Below are 22069 nucleotides of genomic sequence, written 5' to 3'. Positions count from 1 at the left end.
CATCCATAGATTAGCTCCTACCAAAGTGGGTCCCCATTAGATCTGGGGGACGGGCAATGGGGCAGACCTTGGACCTGACAGAGGACCACTTCCCTGTGTCAGGGGTATGATTTTGACACCTGTATGCTCCATGCCAGGACAGTAACAATGTCCCGAACTTAACACTGAGTTGCGTTAATCAGCTGCTAGGATGTGGACATAGAAGGTAGGTGAGCCCATCTATTTTGGTTATACTGGTTGCATTACTCCCAGTCTTAATCTTTGCAGGGCTGTGGAGAGAAGATGAAAGAGGAGGAGATGGGAGACAGGAAAGAAAATAGTGCTTGGCATGTTAGGTGCTCAAAGCTGTGTGACCATCTTCCCAGCCAGCTAGGTCAAGGGCTCAGTCAATGACAGCTTACATTACCTAACGGTGCTCATCGCAAACCTCCAAGTAGGCATTCTTACTCTCATGTTAAGGCTGAGGAAACAGATTTTCTTAAGGCCCCATAGCGTATAAAGAGAAAATTCCGTATCTGAACCTGGGTCTGTCTGACTCCAAAGTCCATGCCTTCGCCTCTCCACCCAGCTGCTTTTGAAAAGGCAGATAGCGCTTGGCACATACTGTGAACAGCTGGGTTGACCCAGTGAGTGCATGAGTTGAAGAGGACCGCGTGTATCTGGGACAGCAAAAGCAGCCATACCCCCTCTGGTGTTGGCAAAATGATGAACTCCAGCGTGAGACAGCCAGGTTCCTTCCTCCAAAGGCCATTTTTCACTAAGGTCCATGGTTCCCGCAAGTCTCCTGTATGTGCAGCTCTCTCATCAAACGGAATCTCCTGAAATAATGAGCACGAAAAAATGGAGATAATTGACTACTGATACTCCGCTGGGGAGGGAACATGTTCCTTTTTTTTTTTTTTTTCATTTATTTTTATTAGATGGAGGCTAATTAAATATTGTAGTGGTTTTTGAAAGAAGTTTCTAGTTTATTATGTTTCTTCAGCATGTGAAGATTGTTGTCAAGACTCAGGCATTCATAATAGCCAAGACAATTCCACTTCTGGGCATATATCCAGGAGAAAGCTCTTAATTCTAAACGATATACACACTCCTATGTTCATAGCAGCTCTCTTTACAATGCCCAAGACATGGAAGCAACCTAAATGTCCTTTGACAAATGAATGGATAAGAAGTGGTACATATATACAATGGAATATTACTCAAGCATAAAAGAGAGTGAAATAATGCCATTTGCAGCAACAGGGATACAACTAGAGATTCTCATACTAAGTGAAGTATGTCAGAGAGAGAAAGACAAATGCTATATGATATCACATACATGCGCAATCTAAAATATGACACAATTGAAGGTATCTATGAAGTTGAAACAGACGCACAGGCTTAGAGAACAGACTTGTAGCTGACAACAGAGAAGGAGGGTCATGGGGGATGGACTGGGAGTGGAGTTGATAGATGCAAACTATTACATATAGAACAGAAAATAGACAAACAACAAGGTCCTAATGCATAACACGGGGAACTATATTCAGGGACCTGGGATAAACCATAGTGGAAAATAATATATAAAAGAATATATATATATATGTATATATGTGTGTGTAACTGAGTCAACTTGCAGTACAGCAAGAATTAACACAACATTGTAAATCAACTGTGTGTGTGTGTACATGCACATGTGTGTGTGTTAGTCGCTCAGTCGCGTCCGACTTTTTGTGACCCTGTGGACTGTAGCTTGCCAGGCTCCTCTGTCTATGGGATTTTCCAGGCAAGAACACTAGAGTGGAACATTCCCTTCCCCTAGGGATCTTCCTAACCCAGAGATTGAACCCAGGTCTCCTGCATTGCAGGCAGATTCTTTGCCATCTGAGCCACCCATACTTCAATAAAATATAAAAATTAAAAAAGATTTAGACATGGTCTGAGTGTGAGATCTTCAACAAGTCTAATCGAGTCAAAAAACCATGGTTCCCCTTTTCACTCAGTTAGCATGTTTATGGAGCAACTATCCACTCAAGGCTTTGAGCAAGGAAATTACTGTATTTAGTTCTGCATGTTTTATAGAATCTAGAACTTCAGGATAGGATAACAGTTTCATTTAAAAAACTAAGTATATACTTCTATATGTGACTAAAAAACAGACTGGAAAAACTGAACTAAACTTTGGAGGTAAATCCCATCAGATTGGAAATATGAGTACGTCCCATCATAATGGAAATATGAATACTTCTCATTTTCTTGGTAATCTTCTGCATTTTCCATAATAGACATGTATTAATTTTATAATATGAAAAAATATATAATAAATGTTATTTTAAAGGAAAATCCCAGGTCTGAGAAGGACCATGAAGATGCATTTTCCACTTTCTCTTGAAAACCATGATAGTGAGTCCACATCATGAGGGCTCTAGTTTCCATAAAAAGGACACTTCACTGGCTGTCTCCAAGAAGTCCAGCCAGGGAATCCCTTCCTGTAAACTGTGCCTGGGAAGATTACAACTCACGGCCAAACTTCTGCCTACATTACAAAGAGATTTATAACGCTCTGCATTGCTGGTCCTTCAAAGAACACGGCTGAATAACTGGAGGTGACTGTTGGACCTAATCTGTGAATGCAGCCAGTGGGACAGTCACCAGGGCAGAAACCCTATCAGCCTCATTAGGATGGGCCCTGGTGATCACCAGCTGCAATCAGAGCAGCTGGCTTCCTTTGGTCTCAAGAATGTTGTTCACAGTTGCCCTGCAGGTTCCTGCACTGCCAGTCTGTCTGAGGATAAGGCAGACTGATGTGATGGGTTTTGGCCGTCTGCCTAGAGAAGGGTGGTACTCCTGGAGAGTTGCAACAAACATCCACAAGTCTCTAGTCAAATACCAGGAAGCACCAAAGATTGCACTGTACTTCGTTGGGTCCTGGCTTACTAGGGATTTGTGTTCAATCCAAGCACCCCAAAATTTTAGAGGGGAATTCTAGACCAGAATGGGTATATCTTAATACCATAGGGACAACACTGGATTTGTCAATAAATTCAGATTTTAATGCTGACACTGGCACTAACTGGGTGACTTTGGGCAAACCCATTTATGTTCTTGAGGCTTAATTTCCTCAACTTCAAATGAAGGAATTAGGACTAGATGATGTCAAAGGTTTGTGCAGTCTATAACACTATGCTTTTCCATACAAAGGTCACCTATCCAATCACATTTGTAGGCTGAGAAAGCTGTCTTTGGAACAAGATGGGTGCTCTGGGAAAAACTAAAAACATGTTTGGAACAGAAATCCAAACCTGGGCCATGATCATACCGGTTTCTTGTTCAATCACTAAGTTATGTCCAACTCTTTGCAATTCCATGGATTGCAGCATGCCAGGCTCCCCTGTTCTTCACTATCTCCCTGAGTTTGCTCAAACTCATGTCCATTGAGTTGGTGATGCCATCCAACCATCTCATCTTCTATCACCCCCTTCTCCTTTTGCCTTCAATCTGTCCCAGCATCAGGATCTCTTCTAATCAGTTGGCTCTTCACATCAGGTGGCTAGAGAATTGGTGCTTCAGCTTCAGCATCAGTCCTTCCAATGAATATTCAGGACTGATTTCCCTTAGGATTGTTGGTTTGATCTCCTTGTAGTCCAAGGGACTCTCAAGAGTCTTATCCAGCACCAGTTTGAAAGCATCAATTCTTTGGCACTTAGCCTTCTTTATGGTCCAACTCTCATATCCATACATCACTACTGGAAAAACCATAGCTTTGACTATATGTACCTTTGTCAGAAAACTGATGTCTCTGCTTTAATACACTGTCTAGTTTTGTTGTAGTTTTCTTTCCAAGGAGAAAGTACTTTTTAATTTCATAGCTGCAGGTCATACAGGTATCATCATTTAATCAAATAAACTAAATACTCGAAAGTCTTATATCTTTACCAATTATAAAATAACATTAATAATAATATTACATCCTTTAAAAGCAACATGTATCTATCATACACTGTTCATTCAAAATCATTTTGTTAATCTTGAGAAGTGAGTTGGAGATTATAATAACTTTGTTTGACAAAAAAATGGAACTTTACTAAATCGTTGGAGAAGGGTTTTCAAAGTAGATTCTTCATCTCTCTTGGTCCAGTGACCTAGATACCCACTTCCCTTCTCCAGGGCATCTTTCTAACCCAGGGATTGAACCTGGATCTCCCACATTGCAGACAGATTCTTTATCATCTGAGCCACCAAGGAGGGGGGTGGAGTGGAAGAAACCCACTGGACCCCAGGAAAGAGATTTGTAAGGTGCTATCTTCTGGATGAGGGAGGTTAGGCTCTCACACCCATACATTTTATTTTATTAATCTGAACTACATAGGTTCATGTTGAGTGTTTTATTAACTTCAACTTGAAAGCCCTGCTGATTTCTCTGATGCTTGAATTTCACACCTCAACTTGGGAAAGTCACACACATAATGTGAAATGAAATTGCATCAAACACAAGTATTTCAAGGAAGACTGATCAGTCGCATCTGTTCCTGAAATTCTAAAACCATAACATCAGTCACAGGAAGCCCCAGAGTTGCTCACAAAACTCTGGAGGCTAGTGGATATTTTCCTAGTTTCTGGCCACGTAAGACCACTTATTCAGAGTTTTCTATAAAATGTTTAATCTGTAGCCAAGTCAAAATTCGATCGAGGACCAAGTCCATGTAAAAGAAACTAAAAGGAAAAAAAAAAATTAATGCAAGCATAGGAATAAGAAGTGAAGAAAGTTTTCTGTAAAACAGCACATGGCAGCTCACACAGTAAAACATATGATAAGGTGGAGTAGAGGGCATGAGTGGGAAAGTACCGAGAACTAATTCTGACTTTGAGAAGCTCTTTCTTTTCAAAGAGATAGCTGTACACCCATGTTCACTGATGCATTCTTCACAATAGCCAAGATATGGAAACAACCTACGTGTCTTGTCAGTGGATGAATAGATAAAGATGTGGAAGATACATACAATGAAATTTTATTCAGCTGGGGCTTCCCTGGTGGCTCAGTGGTAAAGAATACGCCTGCAATGCAGGAGACCCAGGTTCAATTCCTGGGTCAGGAAAATCCCCTGGAGGAGAACAAGGCAACCCACTCCAGAAATCTGGCCTGGAGAATCCCCATGGACAGAGGAGCCTGGCGGGTGGCAGTCCATAGGGTTGCGCAGAGTGAGACATGACTGAAGAGACTTAGCGCTCGCGCGCACACACACCCACACCCACACCCACAGACAGACCACAGAAACCACACACACCGACACCCACACACACCCACACACACACACACACACACACACACACACAATTCAGCCCTAAGAAAGACGGGAAGCTTGCCATTTGCAACAGTACTGATGGACTTGGAGGGCATTGTGCTAGGTGAAATAAGCCAGACTGAGAAAGACAATTAGTGCATGGTATCATGTACATGTAAAATCTAAAGGAAAAAAAAAGAACTCATAGAAACAGAGAGTAGAAAAAGCAGTTGCCAGGGGCAGGGTGGCAGTGGAAACAGGAAAAGTTTGGTATAAAGGGTAGAAGTTTCAATTACAAGGTCAACAAGTTCTGAGGATCTAATTGTATAACACTATGACTATTATTAATAACACTCTATTGTATAATTGAAATTTTTTAGAAGAGTTGAATTTAAATGTTCTCACTGAGAGAAAAAATAAGATAAATATGTGTGAGATGATGGATGTGTTTACTAGATGGGAGAATCATTTCACAATGTGTATACACACACACACACACACACACATATATATAAAATCATCATGATGTACACTTTAAATGTCTTCCAATATTATTTGTAAATTATACCTCAATAAATCTGAAAAACTTAAAATAATAAATAGCAAAAAATGGGGAGAGAGACAAGGAAGAACTGAGCAGAGTTGGACACGAGTCTATGGAATACTGGAGTACTTTGAGCATAATGTTGATATTTAATAAATATTGAATGATTCAGTTCAGTTCAGTCACTCAGTTGTGTCTGACTCTTGTGACCCCATGGACTGCCACATGACAGGCTTCCCTGTCCATAATCAACTCCCAGAGTTTACTCAAAGTCATGTCCATCAAGGTGGTGCTGTGATCCAGCCATCTCATTCTCTGTTGTCCCCTTCTCCTCCTGCCTTCAATCTTTCCCAGCATCAGGTTCTTTTCCAATGAGTGAGTTCTTCACATCAGGTGGACAAAGTATTGGAGTTTCAGCTTCAGCATCAGTTCTTCCAGTGAATATTCAGGATTGATTTCCTTTAGGATTGACTGATTTGATCTCCTTGAAGTCTAAGGGACTCTCAAGAGTCTTCCAACACCACAGTTCTAAAGCATTGAATGAATGAATAAATGATAATGGCCAGTGTGGGTAAGGACCCCAGTCAGATATTATATCCTATTAAGCTCCCAAAGGCAACCTATCTACCCTAAGAGAGGGTGTGAAGCCAAATGGACCTTTGGACTTGAGTTTAGGGCTTAGGTTCTCCAACCACCAGAACTCTTTTTGGAGCTGCCTCTAGAGCAAGCCACCTCCCCAGCTGCCTGAGTGATCTTAATTCCCAAGCAGGGATTGAACCTGGGTGCTGGCAATGAAAGCACCAAGTCTTAATCACTGGACAACCAGGGAATTCCCTGGTCATCCTTGATTAGTTGATTGCATCTCACATCCAATCAACCACCAACCTTTGTCCAGTCTAACATTTAAATATCTCAAGAATGCAATTGCTACCCTCTGCTCTCATTGCCTCAGCCTTAGTTCAGCCACCATCCCCTCTTGCTGAAATACTGTGGTGACTTCAGTGGGTCCCTGGTCTTTCTTTCCTCCAACCCTTTCTCCACACTTCACTGTAATATTTTTAGAACACAGACTTGATCATGTGCCTCCTTGATCAAAATACTCTAATGATTCATTATTCCCAGGAGAAAGTCTGGACCACTTAACATTGTATACAAGGGCCAACTATTGCAAAGTATTTGCAATCCTTGAATTAGCTCCCTTCTTGGATTTTTGGATATTCAGCCATTCCCAGAGCTGAAGCAAGAGGGCTCTTCCTTCCTCACCTTGCAAACTACAATTTATCCTTCACATTTCACCCTGGACTTGGTTCCTTGTCCCCCAGACTGCCCTGTGCTTGCTTCATTACAGTGTACACCACACTGCACTGTAATTATCTGTTAATATGTATGTAGAGTTTAGTTCACAGTTTATGTACATAAGAGCAGAGATTCTATTTGTATCCCTAGCATTGGTACAGGGGTTCCACAGTTCAGTTCATTTCAGTAGCTCAGTCATGTCCAGCTCTTTGCGACCCCATGAACCGCAGCACCCCAGGCCTCCCTGTCCGTCACCAACTCCGGGAGTCCCCCCAAACCCATGTCCATTGAGTCGGTGATGCCATCCAACCATCTCATCCTCTGTCATCCCCTTCTCCTCCTGCCCCCAATCCCTCCCAGCATCAGGGTCTTTTCCAAGAAGTCAGCTCTTCCCATCAGGTGGCCAAAGTATTGGAGTTGCAGCTTCAAAATCAGTCTTTCCAATGAATACGCAGGACTGATCTCCTTTAGGATGGACTGGTTGGATCTCCTTGCAGTCCAAGGGACTCTCAAGAGTCTTCTCCAACACCACAGTTCAAAAGCATCAATTCTTCCGCACTCAGCTTTCTTTACAGTCCAACTCATGACCACTGGAAAAACCATAGCCTTGACTAGACAGACCTTTGTTGGCAAAATAATGTCTCTGCTTTTTAATATGCTGTCTAGGTTAGTCATAACTTCCCTTCCAAGGAGTAAGCATCTTTTAATTTCATGGCTGCAATCACCATCTGCAGTGATTTTGGAGCCCCCAAAAATAAACTTTGACACTGTTTCCACTGTTTCTTCATCTATTTCTCATGAAGTGATGGGACCAAATACCATGATCTTAGTTTTCTGAATGTTGAGCTTTAAGCCAACTTTTTCACTCTCCTCTTTCACTTTTATCAAGAGGCTTTTTAGTTCCTCTTCACTTTCTGCCATAAGGATGGTGTCATCTGCATATCTGAGGTTATTGATATTTCTCCTGGCAATCTTGATTCCAGCTTGTGCTTCATCCATCCCAACGTTTCTCATGATGTACTCCACATATAAGTTAAATAAGCAGGGTGACAATATACAGCCTTGACGTACTCCTTTTCCCATTTGGAATCAGTCTGTTGTTCCATGTCCAGTTCTGACTGTTGCTTCCTGACCTGCATATCAGTTTCTCAAGAGGTAGATCAGGTGGTCTGGTATTCCCATCTCTTGAAGAATTTTCCACAGTTTATTGTGATCCACACAGTCGAAGGCTTTGGCATAGTCAATAAAGCAGAAATAGATGTTTTTCTGGAACTCTCTTGCTTTTTCAATGATCCAGCGGATGTTGGCAATTTGATCTCTGGTTCCTCTGCCTTTTCTAAAACCAGTTTGAACATTTGGAAGTTCACAGTTCACGTATTGCTGAAGCCTGGCTTGGAGAATTTTAAGGATTACTTTACTAGTGTGTGAGATGAGTGCAGTTGTGCGGTAGTTTGAGCATTCTTTGGGATTGCCTTTCTTAGGGATTGGAATGAAAACTGACCTTTTCCAGTCCTGTGGCCACTGCTGAGTTTTCCCAATTTGCTGGCATATTGAGTGCAGCACTTTCACAGCATCATCTTCTAGGATTTGAAATAGCTCAACTGGAATGCCATCACCTCCACTAGCTCTGTTCATAGCGATGCTTCCTAAGGCCCACTGGACTTCACATTCCAGGATGTCTGGCTCTAGGTCAGTGATCACACCATCGTGATTATCTGGGTCATGAAGATCTTTTTTGTACAATGTTTCTGTGTATTCTTGCCACCTCTTCTTAATATCTTCTGCTTCTGTTAGGTCCCTACCATTTCTGTCCTTTATTGAACCCATCTTTGCATGAAATGTTCCCTTGGTATCTCTAATATTCTTGAAGAGATCTCTAGTCTTTCCCATTCTATTGTTTGCCTCTATCTCCTTGCACTGATCCCTGAGGAAGGCTTTCTTATCTCTCCTTGCTATTCTTTGGAACTCTGCATCCAAATGGGTGTATCTTTCCTTTTCTCCTTTGCTTTTCCCTTCCCTTCTTTTCACAGCTATTTGTAAGGCCTCCTTAACAGTCATTTTGCTTTTTTGCATTTCTTTTTCATGGGTATGGTCTTGATCCCTGTTTCTGGTACAATGTCACGAACCTCCATCCATATTTCATCAGATACTCTGTCTGTCAGATCTAGTCCCTTAAATCTGTTTCTCACTTCCACTGTATAGTCATAAGGGATTTCATTTAGGTCATACCTGAATGGTCTAGTGGTTTTCCCTACTTTCCTCAATTTCTGTCTGAATTTGGCAGTAAGGAGTTCATGATCTGAGTCACAGTCAGCTCCTGGTCTTGGTTTTGCTGACTGTATAGAACTTCTCCATCTTTGGCTGCAAAGAATATAATCAATCTGATTTTGGTGTTGACCATCTGGTGATGTCCATGTGTAGAGTTTTCTCTTGTGTTGTTGAAAGAGGGTGTTTGCTATGACCAGTGTGTTCTCTTGGCAGAACTCTTTTAGCCTTTGCTCTGCTCATTCTGTACTCCAACGCCAAATTTGCCTCTTACTCCAGGTGTTTCTTGACTTCTTACTTTTGCATTATAGGGGGCTGGGGTTTCACAAGCATCCACTACTTGTTTCTTGAATGAATTAATATATGACTCAAAGGTGGTGTTTGGCACAAGCGTACCTCATTTTAACATGTCCATTTAGCAAGTATTCTCTTTGCAACCTCATTTGTCTCCTCTGCTTCTCTGTTTATTTCTCCACCTAAAAATCACACCCTATCTGCCTCTGCTTCTTGGCTTTATTCTTACCTTCTCACCTGGTCTAACTGGCTGAGATTCTCCCACTTAAGCTCCCACTTCAGTGTGCATACCTGCTCCGCCACCTGGCATGCCTCTGCCTATTGTACACCCACCTGCTTCCCTTCCCAGGACTGGATGAAACTACACTTCTGATCATCCACAGGAGACTCCTGCCCACTGAATGCAGCCAAGTCACACCTAGATCTCTAACCAATACCTCCAGGGTCTTTTCTAGTGGTGGGGGATTTAACCTAGAAATACAAATTCATAAAAACCTGTCCCTACTTGATTCCGCCTTAGCTAGCATAAAAGAGCTCCATTTTGTAGAGAAGAGATGAAATAATTAGAAGTTCCATGTTTGGAGATTCATATAGCATATTCTGTCATTCAGGCATTCAAGCATATGACTTGGTTCTAAAGAATTTGAACACCCTCCACTTGTTGATAACTTATACTATAAATCAAGGTATATATATATACACCTTTATATGTGTGTGTGTGTCTAGTTAGAGATATCAGATTTTCATTCATTTGATAAATATTTACTTGATGTCTCCTATATATTTGTCACTGTGCTAAGTGCTTGGGATAGAAGCTACCACAGAGATGGATGCTTCTACATGCATTCTTGCCTTTCCTTCAGAAAGTTTTCAAACTTGAGGGGGAGACAAATATCTGGGCATATTACTACAGAACAATGTACTAAGTGCAAGCCTTGAGTCATGCACAGATAAATCAAGGATCTGCAAATAATAGATTCAGGATGTTAGACAGCAGCTGAGGACCTTTAGTCTAACCCTTCCATTATGCATGACTCTTCAGTCTATGTCTTTGCAACCTGTACTTCAGTACCCAGGAAGGAGTTAATTTTCTCCCAGACAGACCATTGTATTTGTGAACTCTTCTGTCAAGCAATTCGTTTAAAAATTTTCAACAAAATATTGATAGTAAACAAAAATCCTCAGTGCTGCTGAACCTTTCTGGGACCTCCTGCCCCTTGTCCTGTTCTTCAGAGGTGGTTGAAGATGAGATACTCTTCCTGGAATATCAAGATTTTACCCCTCCAAGATTTATGCCCTCCAAGCTTTGCAGATCTGGGCCTATTCTTCAGTGAGTCAAGAATCAGAAGGAATATTCCATCTTGGCTTTGAATAGGGAGTATAAATCTGTCTGATTACATCCAGAAAACAAACCAAACTACTAAATTGAAGCACAAGAGGTTTAGAGGTCATGTGATGATGTCTTCCTTCTCAACTAGGAATTTCTAGTTAAGATCTCCATTACCTAAGGTCTAGGTGTCTTTGTCAAAATGGGATGCTATAACCGAGTACCACAGACTGGATGGCTTATAAACAATAGAAATGTATTGCATACAGTTCTTGAGACTGGAAGTCTGGGATTAGGTTGCTAGCATGGTCAGGTTCTGGAGGAACTCTCTTCCATTACGGAATAGTGACTTCTCATTGCATTCTCACGTGGCAGAGGAGAGCTAGAGCGTTCTCTGGGGAGGGGGATTCTCTCATAAGGGCACTAATTCCATTCATGAAGGCTCCACCTTTATGACCTAATTACTTTCCAAAGGCCCCACCTCCTAAGACCACCACAGTGGGCATTAGGACTTCAATGTATGATTTTGAGGGAACACAAACCCTTAGTCCATTGCACAATGTCTAGCCTGGTATTAGCTATCAGAAAACTCAATCTTAGTCCACAAGCACCCTTGTGGACAACAGTAAAATAGAGGGCACTCTCCTCTTGGGCTGCCCCAAAGATTTGACTCTGATGCGTTTCAATTTCTAAACTTTGATGGATATTTTCCTTTTGTTGTTGTTGTTCAGTTGCTAAGTTGTGTCTGACTCTGTGACCCCATGGACTGCAGCACACCAGGCTTCACTCTCCTTCACTATCTCCCAGAGGTTGTTCAAACTCATGTCCATTGAGTTGGTGATGCCATCCAACTATCTCATCTTCTGTTGCCCCCTTCTCCTCCTGTCCTCAATCTTTCCCAGCATCAGAATCTTTTCCAATGAGTCAGCTCTACTAACTTTGTAGAATTGGAAACCATTCTTTCAAATTGGCTTAACCAACTGGGCAGAGTATTGGTGAAGTTCCTATGGAATTTACTGATGCTAATATTTTAAGTACTCCAATGAATAATTCATGCTACTACTCTCTAAGGAGCTGTGGCAACAAGCATATTTTTAGGAAACTTAATGAAGTTATAAGATGATGAAGTCCTTTGCAGAACACTCAGTGACTCAGGCTTTTCATCTCTAAAGTCAGTCCATTGAAACCAAGCTCAGAAGTTCCCTCCACCATGAAACTTTCCTAGGGAGAGTTATTTCCTTTTCCCTTTCTGCTTCTCCAAACTTTTTATATTCCTTTAAAACTACACTTTCCCATTGGATGATAATACTCTCTTTGCAAGATGATTCTTGTCCTTGTGAGAAGGTAATCTTCTTAGGACAAAGTAGTACCTTATCCACCTTTCCATGCCCACTGTTAGCACAATGGCTGGCCAGATTTACAGTCAGGAAATTTTGCTGAATGAATGAAACGGACACACCTATGAGAAACTCATAAGAGTCTGTACCTGCAAACCCTTCCCATAACTCACATTAAATCAGAATCATAACACATGATTTGCCACCATATTCTGCCATCTAAGCAGCATAATGCCTAGTATACTCTGATGAGGAAAGAAAAAGGAGAATAAATATTTCCAGAAAACTGGGTTCTTGCCTGGTTGGGGATTACTACTCAACTAAGTAGCCCCAGAAGGATCATTTCATCGTGTTGGAGCTCAGTTTTTTCCAGTGTGTGAAATAGGGCTCATAAAGCCCATTATTATTTTTTTAATCAAAGTTTCATGAGAATTGTATGTCAATTAGAGAATCATCAAAACAGCATACAAATGCACAGCACTGTTATCATTCAGCAAATTTGCTTATACATGTCACTTTCTATAAGACATTGTATTCCAATTTGGAGTTCCCCACTTGGGAGGTGGCACAGCATGTGGAAGGCAGTGTTAAATGTAATGGGTAAGAGCACAACTTTGGGACAGATGTGGATTTAAATCCCAGGGCCACCATTTCCCAGTGATAGGTAAGCAAGGACTGTAATGTCATTGAACCTAATTTTTCCCATTTGTCATAGGGGATCATAGCATAGGCTTTGTGGGATTGTTGTCAGGGTTAAATGAGAACTATCTGTAATGTAACCAGTATAGATCCTGGCCAGTAATAAAACTCAATAAATAACAGTAGGTGTTTTTATTAAGATCATTATTAATTTTTGAAGTTGATACATTTCCAGAAGTGACTTGGCTCCATCCACAAACTTCATTCCATGGGAAACAAAGCTTAAGGGTGACAAAGCATTCAGAAGCAGACGTTTGCCCCCATAGGAAAGGACATTTGTAAACAGTGGGCAAGGACACAAAGGCAAACTATTTGCTGTGTGCCAGTCCTGGAAAGGAAGGAGGGAATCGAGGCAAGAAAGAACATCAGAAACCAAGAAGCAGAGTGAAGTTATGTAAGGACTCTCTGAGGCAGAGTCACAGACAGGGCTGCCTGTCCAGGGGATGTTGGGAAACCACAGGAGAGGATTAAGTGTTTCTATTTGAGAAACACAATTGGCCACAGTCTATGAGGCAAAGACAGAGAGCCAGAGTAGGATGAACTGCCACAGCTCTAATTATGAACCAAGAATAAGATACAGACGTGGGCCCCACAGCAAAGAGTTGTCATTTATACACAGATCTTTACAGCCAAATATGTGCAGGGGAAAAGAGCAGAGTTACCATTTAACCTTGCTGTCCATATGTCCATAATGTGAGCCATATGTGTCATTTAAAATTTTTTAATAGCCACATTAAAAAAAAAGTAATACAGATGAAATTAATTTTGATAATCTATTTTCTTTAATCCACTATATCCAAAATAGTCTTTGGTTGGCCAAAAAGTTGGTCTGCATTTTTCCATAACATCTTAGGGAAAAAGAACTTTTTGGCCAACACAATATTTCAACATGCATTTAATAAAAAAAATTACTAATGAATATGTCAGATTTCTTTTTTTATACCAAAGCTTCAAAATCCAGTCAATTATAGCACATGCTGCTTGGTACTAGCCACACCTTGAGTGCTCAGTAGCCATGTGTGGCCCAGAGCTAATCCCAGGGGAAAATGAATTCCATTCTCTTGACCTCCTAGGCTGCTATTTAAAACCTTTTAAAAGCCCAGATTCATAGAGCAAGAAAAGACTTTTGGAGATGTACTATGGGCAAGGGCTATCTATTTATTCCTAACAGTTTTTCTTTAACGTCTCAGCTTCAATTTAAGCAGTGCACACCCCACTGAAAACCTCCTCCAATGCAACACTCACTGATGACTGACTAAGTGCTTGGTGCATGTGCTAAGTTGTTTTGGCCGTGTCCTACTCTTTGCTACCCCATGGACTGTAGCCTGCCAGTCTCGCTGTCCATGGGTTCTCCAGGCAAGAATGCTGGAATGGGTTGCCATTTCCTTCTCCAGGGGATCTTCCTGACCTAGGGGTCGAACCTGCGTCTCCTGTGTCTCCTGCTTTGCAAGCAGATTCTTTTTTTTTTTTTTTTTAAATTTTTATTAGTTGAAGGCTAATTACTTTACATCATTACAGTAGTTTTTGTTATACATTGATATGAATTAGCCATGGATTTACATGTACTCCCCATCCCAGTCCCCCCTCCCACCTCCCTCTCCACCTGATCCCTCTGGGTCTTCCCAGTGCACCAGGTCCAAGCACTTGTCTCATGCACCCAACCAAGGCTGGTGATCTGTTTCACCCTAGATAATATACATGTTTCAATGCTGTTCTCCTGAAACATCCCACCCTCGCCTTCTCCCAGAGTCCACAAGTCTGTTCCATACATCTGAGTCTCTTTTTCTGTTTTGCATATAGGGTTATCGTTACCATCTTTCTAAAGTCCATATATATGTGTTAGTATACTGTAATGGTCTTTATCTTTCTGGCTTACTTCGCTCTGTATAATGGGCTCCAGTTTCATCCATCTCATTAGAACTGATTCAAATGAATTCTTTTTAATGGCTGAGTAATATTCCATGGTGTATATGTACCACAGCTTCCTCATCCATTCGTCTGCTGATGGGCATCTGGGTTGCTTCCATGTCCTGGCTATTATAAACAGTGCTGCGATGAACATTGGGGTGCATGTGTCTCTTTCAGATCTGGTTTCCTTGGTGTGTATGCCCAGAAGTGGGATTGCTGGGTCATACGGCAGTTCTATTTCCAGCTTTTTAAGAAATCTCCACACTGTTTTCCATAGTGGCTGTACTAGTTTGCATTCCCACCAACAGTGTAAGAGGGTTCCCTTTTCTCCACACCCTCTCCAGCATTTATTGCTTGTAGACTTTTGGATAGCAGCCATCCTGACTGGCGTATAATGGTACCTCATTGTGGTTTTGATTTGCATTTCTCTGATAATGAGTGATGTTGAGCATCTTTTCATGTGTTTGTTAGCCATCTGTATGTCTTCCTTGGAGAAATGTCTGTTGAGTTCTTTGGCCCATTTTTTGATTGGGTCATTTATTTTTCTGGAGTTGAGCTGGAGGAGTTGCTTGTATATTTTTGAGATTAATCCTTTGTCTGTTGCTTCGTTTGCTATTATTTTCTCCCAATCTGAGGGCTGTCTTTTCACCTTGCTTCTAGTTTCCTTTGTTGTGCAAAAGCTTTTAAGTTTCATTAGGTCCCATTTGTTTATTTTTGCTTTTATTTCTGAAATTCTGGGATGTGGGTCATAGAGGATCCTGCTGTGGTTTATGTCAGAGAGTGTTTTGCCTATGTTCTCCTCTAGGAGTTTGATAGTTTCTGGTCTTACATTTAGATCTTTAATCCATTTTGAGTTTATTTTTGTGTATGGTGTTAGAAAGTGTTCTAGTTTCATTCTTTTACAGGTGGTTGACCAGTTTTCCCAGCACCACTTGTTAAAGAGGTTATCTTTTTTCCATTGTATATCCTTGCCTCCTTTGTCGAAGATAAGGTGACCATAGGTTCGTGGATTTATCTCTGGGCTTTCTATTCTGTTCCATTGATCTATATTTCTGTCTTTGTGCCAGTACCATACTGTCTTGATGACTGTGGCTTTGTAGTAGAGTCTGAAGTCAGGCAGATTGATTCCTCCAGTTCCATTCTTCTTTCTCAGGATTACTTTGGCTATTCGAGGTTTTTTGTATTTCCATACAAATTGTGAAATTATTTGTTCTAGTTCTGTGAAAAATACTGTTGGTAGTTTGATAGGGATTGCATTGAATCTATAGATTACTTTGGGTAGTATAGCCATTTTGACAATATTGATTCTTCCAATCCATGAACACGGTATATTTCTCCATCTGCTTGTGTCCTCTTTGATTTCTTTCATCAGTGTTTTATAGTTTTCTATGTATAGGTCTTTTGTTTCTTTAGGTAGATATACTCCTAAGTATTTTATTCTTTTTGTTGCAATGGTGAATGGTATTGTTTCCTTAATTTCCCTTTCTGTTTTCTCATTGTTAGTGTATAGGAATGCAAGAGATTTCTGTGTGTTAATTTTATATCCTGCAACTTGACTGTATTCGTTGATTAGCTCTAGTAATTTTCTGGTAGAGTCTTTAGGGTTTTCTATGTAGAGGATCATGTCATCTGCAAACAGCGAGAGTTTCACTTCTTCTTTTCCTATCTGGATTCCTTTTACTTCTTTTTCTGCCCTGATTGCTGTGGCCAAAACTTCCAAAACTATGTTGAATAGTAGTGGTGAGAGTGGGCACCCTTGTCTTGTTCCTGATTTCAGGGGAAATGCTTTCAATTTTTCACCATTGAGGGTGATGACAAGCAGATTCTTTTTACCACAGAGCAACTGGGGAAGCCCAAGTGCTTGGTCTGGGCAGGTTAATCATGGTGGATGTTCTGTCCACTCTCCCATTCTAAGGGAAACTGGCTTACCCACACTTTCCCCCTGCAATCCCAAGGCAGCTTTATGCACCCACCTCTTCTCACTATACCCTCTCTGGCTCAGGTGACCAGAGATGAATAGGCATATGACTCCATGAATTGTTGGATTTATCTCTATTATCACTGGGTGTGGAAAAGCTTGTCCAACCAGAGACTGACCACTGGGGACTAGTTGGGCCAATCAGCTCCTCTGTCAGGAATATGGAGGCAGAATCAGGCTTAGGGAGAAGCATCAGATGAAGACACGCATGCAAGAAGGAGAAACAGCTTCAATAACATTGTGTTTCCAGTTGATTCTTACGTTTCTTCAGGTTCCTCTTAGATCTATTTTCCAGATCAGGATTCCCAGGGCATTTCTTTTTAACAGAGCAATTCTCCAGATGAAAGAATTTGAAAGCCTCCTATGGGAGGGTCTCCAAGTAACCCTGGTTCCTGGAACTCTGTTGGAACCTTCTAGTATCAACCACATTCTGGGCTCCTAAAGCATAGCTGTTTGCTATTTCTAGTTTACCATGAGATTCATGTATCTTTTATGGTCATGATAAGTTTATAAGAATCCCTTAAGTGTGATACAGTGGTAAAAATCTGCCTACCAATGCAAAAGATGCCAAAGACGCAGATTTCATCCCTGAGTTGATAAGATTCCCTGGAATAGGAAATGGCAATCTGCTCCAGTATTCTTGTCTGGGAAATCTCATGGACAAAAAGCTGGACACGACTGAGCATGCATGCACGCATATGTGTGGAGGAATCCTGAGTGAGTCTATACCTTTCAACAAAAAGGCCTACCACAGAGATAGTTGCTTCTACACGCATTCAAGCAAAGCTCTTTTCCATCAGTCCCCTCCAGTCTTGTTTGCGCTCTGTCTCATGCCTACATTTAGCCTGACAGAGAAATGATAGATTGCTTTGTGTTGCATTCTCAAATAATTATGCTCTGGAAAGACCTCATTTCAGGGACCTTCCAGGGACCCTTCTAAGCTGCACATCATCAGCAGTAATGATTTCAATCATGACTGCATGCCACAGCCACCTGGTGTAGTTTTAAAATATATTGATGCCCACCACCCTTCCCAGATCCATGAAACAAGAACCTCTGGGAGCATGTCCCTTGACATCTGTATCTCTTAAAGGGTCCCCAAATAATTCTAATGTGCAGCCACAATTGAGAAATACTGATATACAGGATATGCCCTTGTATAGGTTTGGGTTTCTGGCAATCAAATTAGGTATTGTCTTAATTATAAAAGAAATGCATATTTGTTTTCTAAAGAATACATAAAAAGTGGAGAATGGTCCAAAGTGGAAAAGTCTCATTCATCAATAGAATCCCCAACAATCTCACTCCCTGGAAATAAGTATTTTAGCTTCATATGTGCCCTTCTAAAAATTGTCTATGCCTATGCAAATATACGGGGTTTCCGAGGTGGCTCAGTGGGTAAAGAACCTGTTTGCACTGCAGGAGACACAGGAGATGCAGGTTCAGCCACTGGGTCAGGAAGATCCCTTGGAGTAGGAAATGGCAACCTCCTCCAGTATTCTTGTCTGGGAAAAGCCATGGGCAGAGGACTCTGGTGGGCTCTAGTCCATGGGGTTGCAAAGAGTCAGACATGACTGAGTGACTGAGCACAGCACAGCATGCAAATATAGGTATGAATATATGTGTATGTACACATGTATTTATATACAGAAATATAAGTGCATCTATTGAGAGAGGCACACATATATACAAATACATGTGTACATATACATTTTTTTCCTTTGCCTGGGTTTTTTTCATACTAATATATTTTAGTTATTAGCCTAGAAATTTGTGATTTAAAAAATAACGGCAGGAGATGCCCCTGGTGGTCCAGTGGTTAAGAATTCACCTTCCAATGCAAGGGATGCGAGTTTGCTCCCCAGTTGGGGAACCAAGATTCCACATGCTGCAGAGTAACTAAGCTTACCTGCCGCAACTGTTGGAACCTACATGCTTGGCAACCCACATGCTGCCAACTATTGAGCCCACACCACAGCTTGAGAGTCTGTATACCACAAGGAAAGGTCCCACATGATGCAAGGAAAATCCCAAGTGCTGCAACTGAAACCTGACACAGCCAAATAAATAAATAAGCTTTGCAGATGACACTGGAGACACAAGAGATGCAGGTTTGATCCCTGGGTCGGGAAGGTCCCCTGGACATGGAAATGGCACCCCACTCCAGTATTCTTGCTGGAAAATCCGAGGACAGAGAGGATGGACTATGGTCCATGGGGCCACAAAGAATCAGACATGACTGAGCAATATCCTATCAGTTGATATAGGTGTATATGTATATATATATATATATATATATATATATATATATATATATTTTAAAAAATAATGGCAATGTTTGAGAAGTTATTTACTTTCCCAGATAATACAACAAATTATAAAGCTAAAGTGATAAAAACAGTGTGATCTTATTCCTAGAATAAATAGTTTGTTTGAATAGAATAAAAAACTTAAAAAATAATGAAATTGATTTGGTATATAAAATGGTGTTTTAGATTATAAATGGTGTTTTATATTAGCAGGGGAAAAGATAGACTACTCAATAAATTGTACTGGGATAATTGGCTACTTTTAAAAAAGTGGACTCTTTCCAAGTGGTGGTCACTAGTGGATTCCCAATTCTACTAGATTGAAATGCTACATTGCCAGGTTTATTGGATCTATTTCTGGATGCTTTGGTGTTTTTCCATAATCTCTCTAGTGTTGCACCAGTGTTTTAATTATTATATGTTGTGACATTTTTAAATATCTAGCATGATTAGACTTCCTTCCTGACATTACTTTCCCCCCACCCCAAATATTGCCTGGCTAGGGACTCGTCACCTTCTCCACACGGACTAAGCCGTCCAGGAGGCACTTGCAATAATAAAGTGAAAGTTTTAGTTGCTCAGTCTTGTCTGATTCTTTGCAACTCCATGGACTGCAGACCACTCACCAGGCTCCTCTGTCCATGGACTTCTCCAGGCAAGAATACTGGAGTGGGTTGCCATGCCCTCCTCCAGGGGATCTTCCAGACCCAGGGAGTGAACCCAGGTCTTCTGCATTACAGGTGGATTCTTTACCACTTAGCCACCAGGGAAACCCAGTAATAAAGCAAGAGCCCAAATAATGCCAAAACAAGGTATCCCATATCAGTATTGAAAGAGCTCTGAAAACAAATTTTCATTGCAACTATAGCTCACAAAAGTTAGCCAGAACCTACACTCTAAGACTAAATAGGGTGGCTGTTACTTAAATAAAATATTTAAGTAGGATCAAGAGTCTCCTAACATGTTATCCAAAATGTTCAAAATACAGTTGGAAATCACTCATCATACCAAGACCCAGGAAAAGCACAACTTCAATGAGAGAAGACAAGCAAACAATGCTGACACTGAGGTGAGTCAAATGTTGGAAATATCTGACAAGAATTTTAAAGCAGCTGTTATAAAAATGCTTCAAGAATAATTACAAATTCTCTTGAAACAAATGAAAAAATATAAAATCTCAGCAAAGAAATAAAAGTTATGGTGGTTTAGGCACTAAGTCATGACTGACTCTTGCAACCCAATGGATGGTAGCCTACGAGGCTCCTCTATCCACGGAATCCTCCAGGCAAGAATACCGGAATGAGTTGTCATTTCCTTCTCCAGAGGATCTTCCCAACCCAGGAGTCAAACCCGGGTCTCCTGCACTAGAAGCAGATTCTTTACCAACTGAGCTCCAAGGGAAGCTCCTTTAATAGGATACTATGCTGAAGCGCGCCGGCTGCGACGGACCCCGTAGAAGCGCGGCCGTGGGGAGCTACCCCTCGCCCAAGGTCAGGGGTGGTGACTGAGAGCACCAGGCTGCGACAGCGCAGGAGTGACGCAGAGGAGCTTCCCCACGTCCGAGGTCAGGGGCGGCAGCCGTGAGCAGATACCCCTCTTCCAAGGTAAGGAGCAGCGGCTGCGCTTTGCTGGAGCAACCGTTAAGAGATACCCCACGTCCAAGGTAAGAGAAATCCAAGTAAGACGGTAGGTGTTGCGAGAGGGCATCAGAGGGCAGACACGCTGAAACCATAATCACAGAAAACTAGCCAATCTGATCACACGGACCACAGTCCTGTCTACCTCAGTGAAACTAAGCCATGCCCTGTGGGGTCACCCAAGACGGTCGGGTCATGGTGGAGAGGTCTGACAGAATGTGGTCCACTGGAGAAGGGAATGGCAAACCACTTCAGAATTCTTACCTTGAGAACCCCATGAACAGTATGAAAAGGCAAATTGATAAGATACTGAAAGAGGAACTCCCCAGGTCGGTAGGTGCCCAATATGCTACTGGAGATCAGTGGAGAAATAACTCCGAAAAGAATGAAGGGATGGAGCCAAAGCAAAAGCAATATCCAGTTGTGGATGTGACTGGTGAGAGAAGCAAGGTCAGATGGTGTAAAGAGCAATATTTCATAGGAACCTGGAATATTAGGTCCATGAATCAAGGCAAACTGGAAGTCATCAAACAGAAGATGGCAAGAGTGAACATCGACATTCTAGGAATCAGTGAACTAAAATGGACTGGAATGGGTGAATTTAACTTAGATGGCCATTATATCTACTACTGTGGGCAGGAATCCCTTAGAAGAAATGGAGTAGCCATTATGGTCAACAAGAGTCTGAAATGCAGTACTTGGATGCAATCTCACAAATAACAGAATGATCTCTGTTCATTTCCAAGACAAACCATTCAATATCACGGTAATACAAGCCTATGCCCCAACCAGTAATGCTGAAGAAGCTGAATCTGAACGGTTCTATAAAGACCTACAAGACCTTTTAGAACTGACACCCAAAAAAAGATGTCCTTTTCATTATAGGGGACTGGAATGCAAAAGTAGGAAGTCAAGAAACACCTGGAATAACAGGCAAATTTGGCCTTGGAGTATCAAATGAAGCAGGGCAAAGGTTAATAGAATTTTGCCAAGAGAACACACTGGTCATAGCAAACACCCTCTTCCAAAAACACAAGAGAAGACTCTACACATGGACATCACCAGATGGTCGACACCAAAATCAGATTGATTATATTCTTTGCAGCCAAAGATGGAGAAGTTCTATACAGTCAGCAAAAACAAGACCGGGAGCTGACTGTGGCTCAGATCATGAACTCCTTATTGCCAAATTCAGACAGAAATTGAAGAAA

General features: G+C 41.4%; 1 protein-coding gene across 2 annotated transcripts in view; it reads right to left on the bottom strand.

Moving 5' to 3' along the window:
- AMOTL1 (angiomotin like 1) overlaps positions 1-22069 on the bottom strand; it is a 208455-nt gene that overhangs the window by 162048 nt on the left and 24338 nt on the right. For both annotated transcript variants that reach the window (XM_020885530.2, XM_020885523.2), the window contains exon 2: positions 684-818. In XM_020885530.2, coding sequence (XP_020741189.2) covers positions 684-768 — 85 coding nt within the window. In that variant the 5' untranslated portion in view covers positions 769-818. The remainder of the gene's footprint in view (positions 1-683; positions 819-22069) is intronic.

The sequence above is a fragment of the Odocoileus virginianus genome, chromosome 10 (assembly GCF_023699985.2).
Source record: "Odocoileus virginianus isolate 20LAN1187 ecotype Illinois chromosome 10, Ovbor_1.2, whole genome shotgun sequence".
Classification (NCBI taxonomy): Eukaryota; Metazoa; Chordata; class Mammalia; order Artiodactyla; family Cervidae; genus Odocoileus; species Odocoileus virginianus.
Note: the sequence above shows the minus strand (reverse complement) of the source record. Positions and strands in the feature narration are given on the sequence as shown.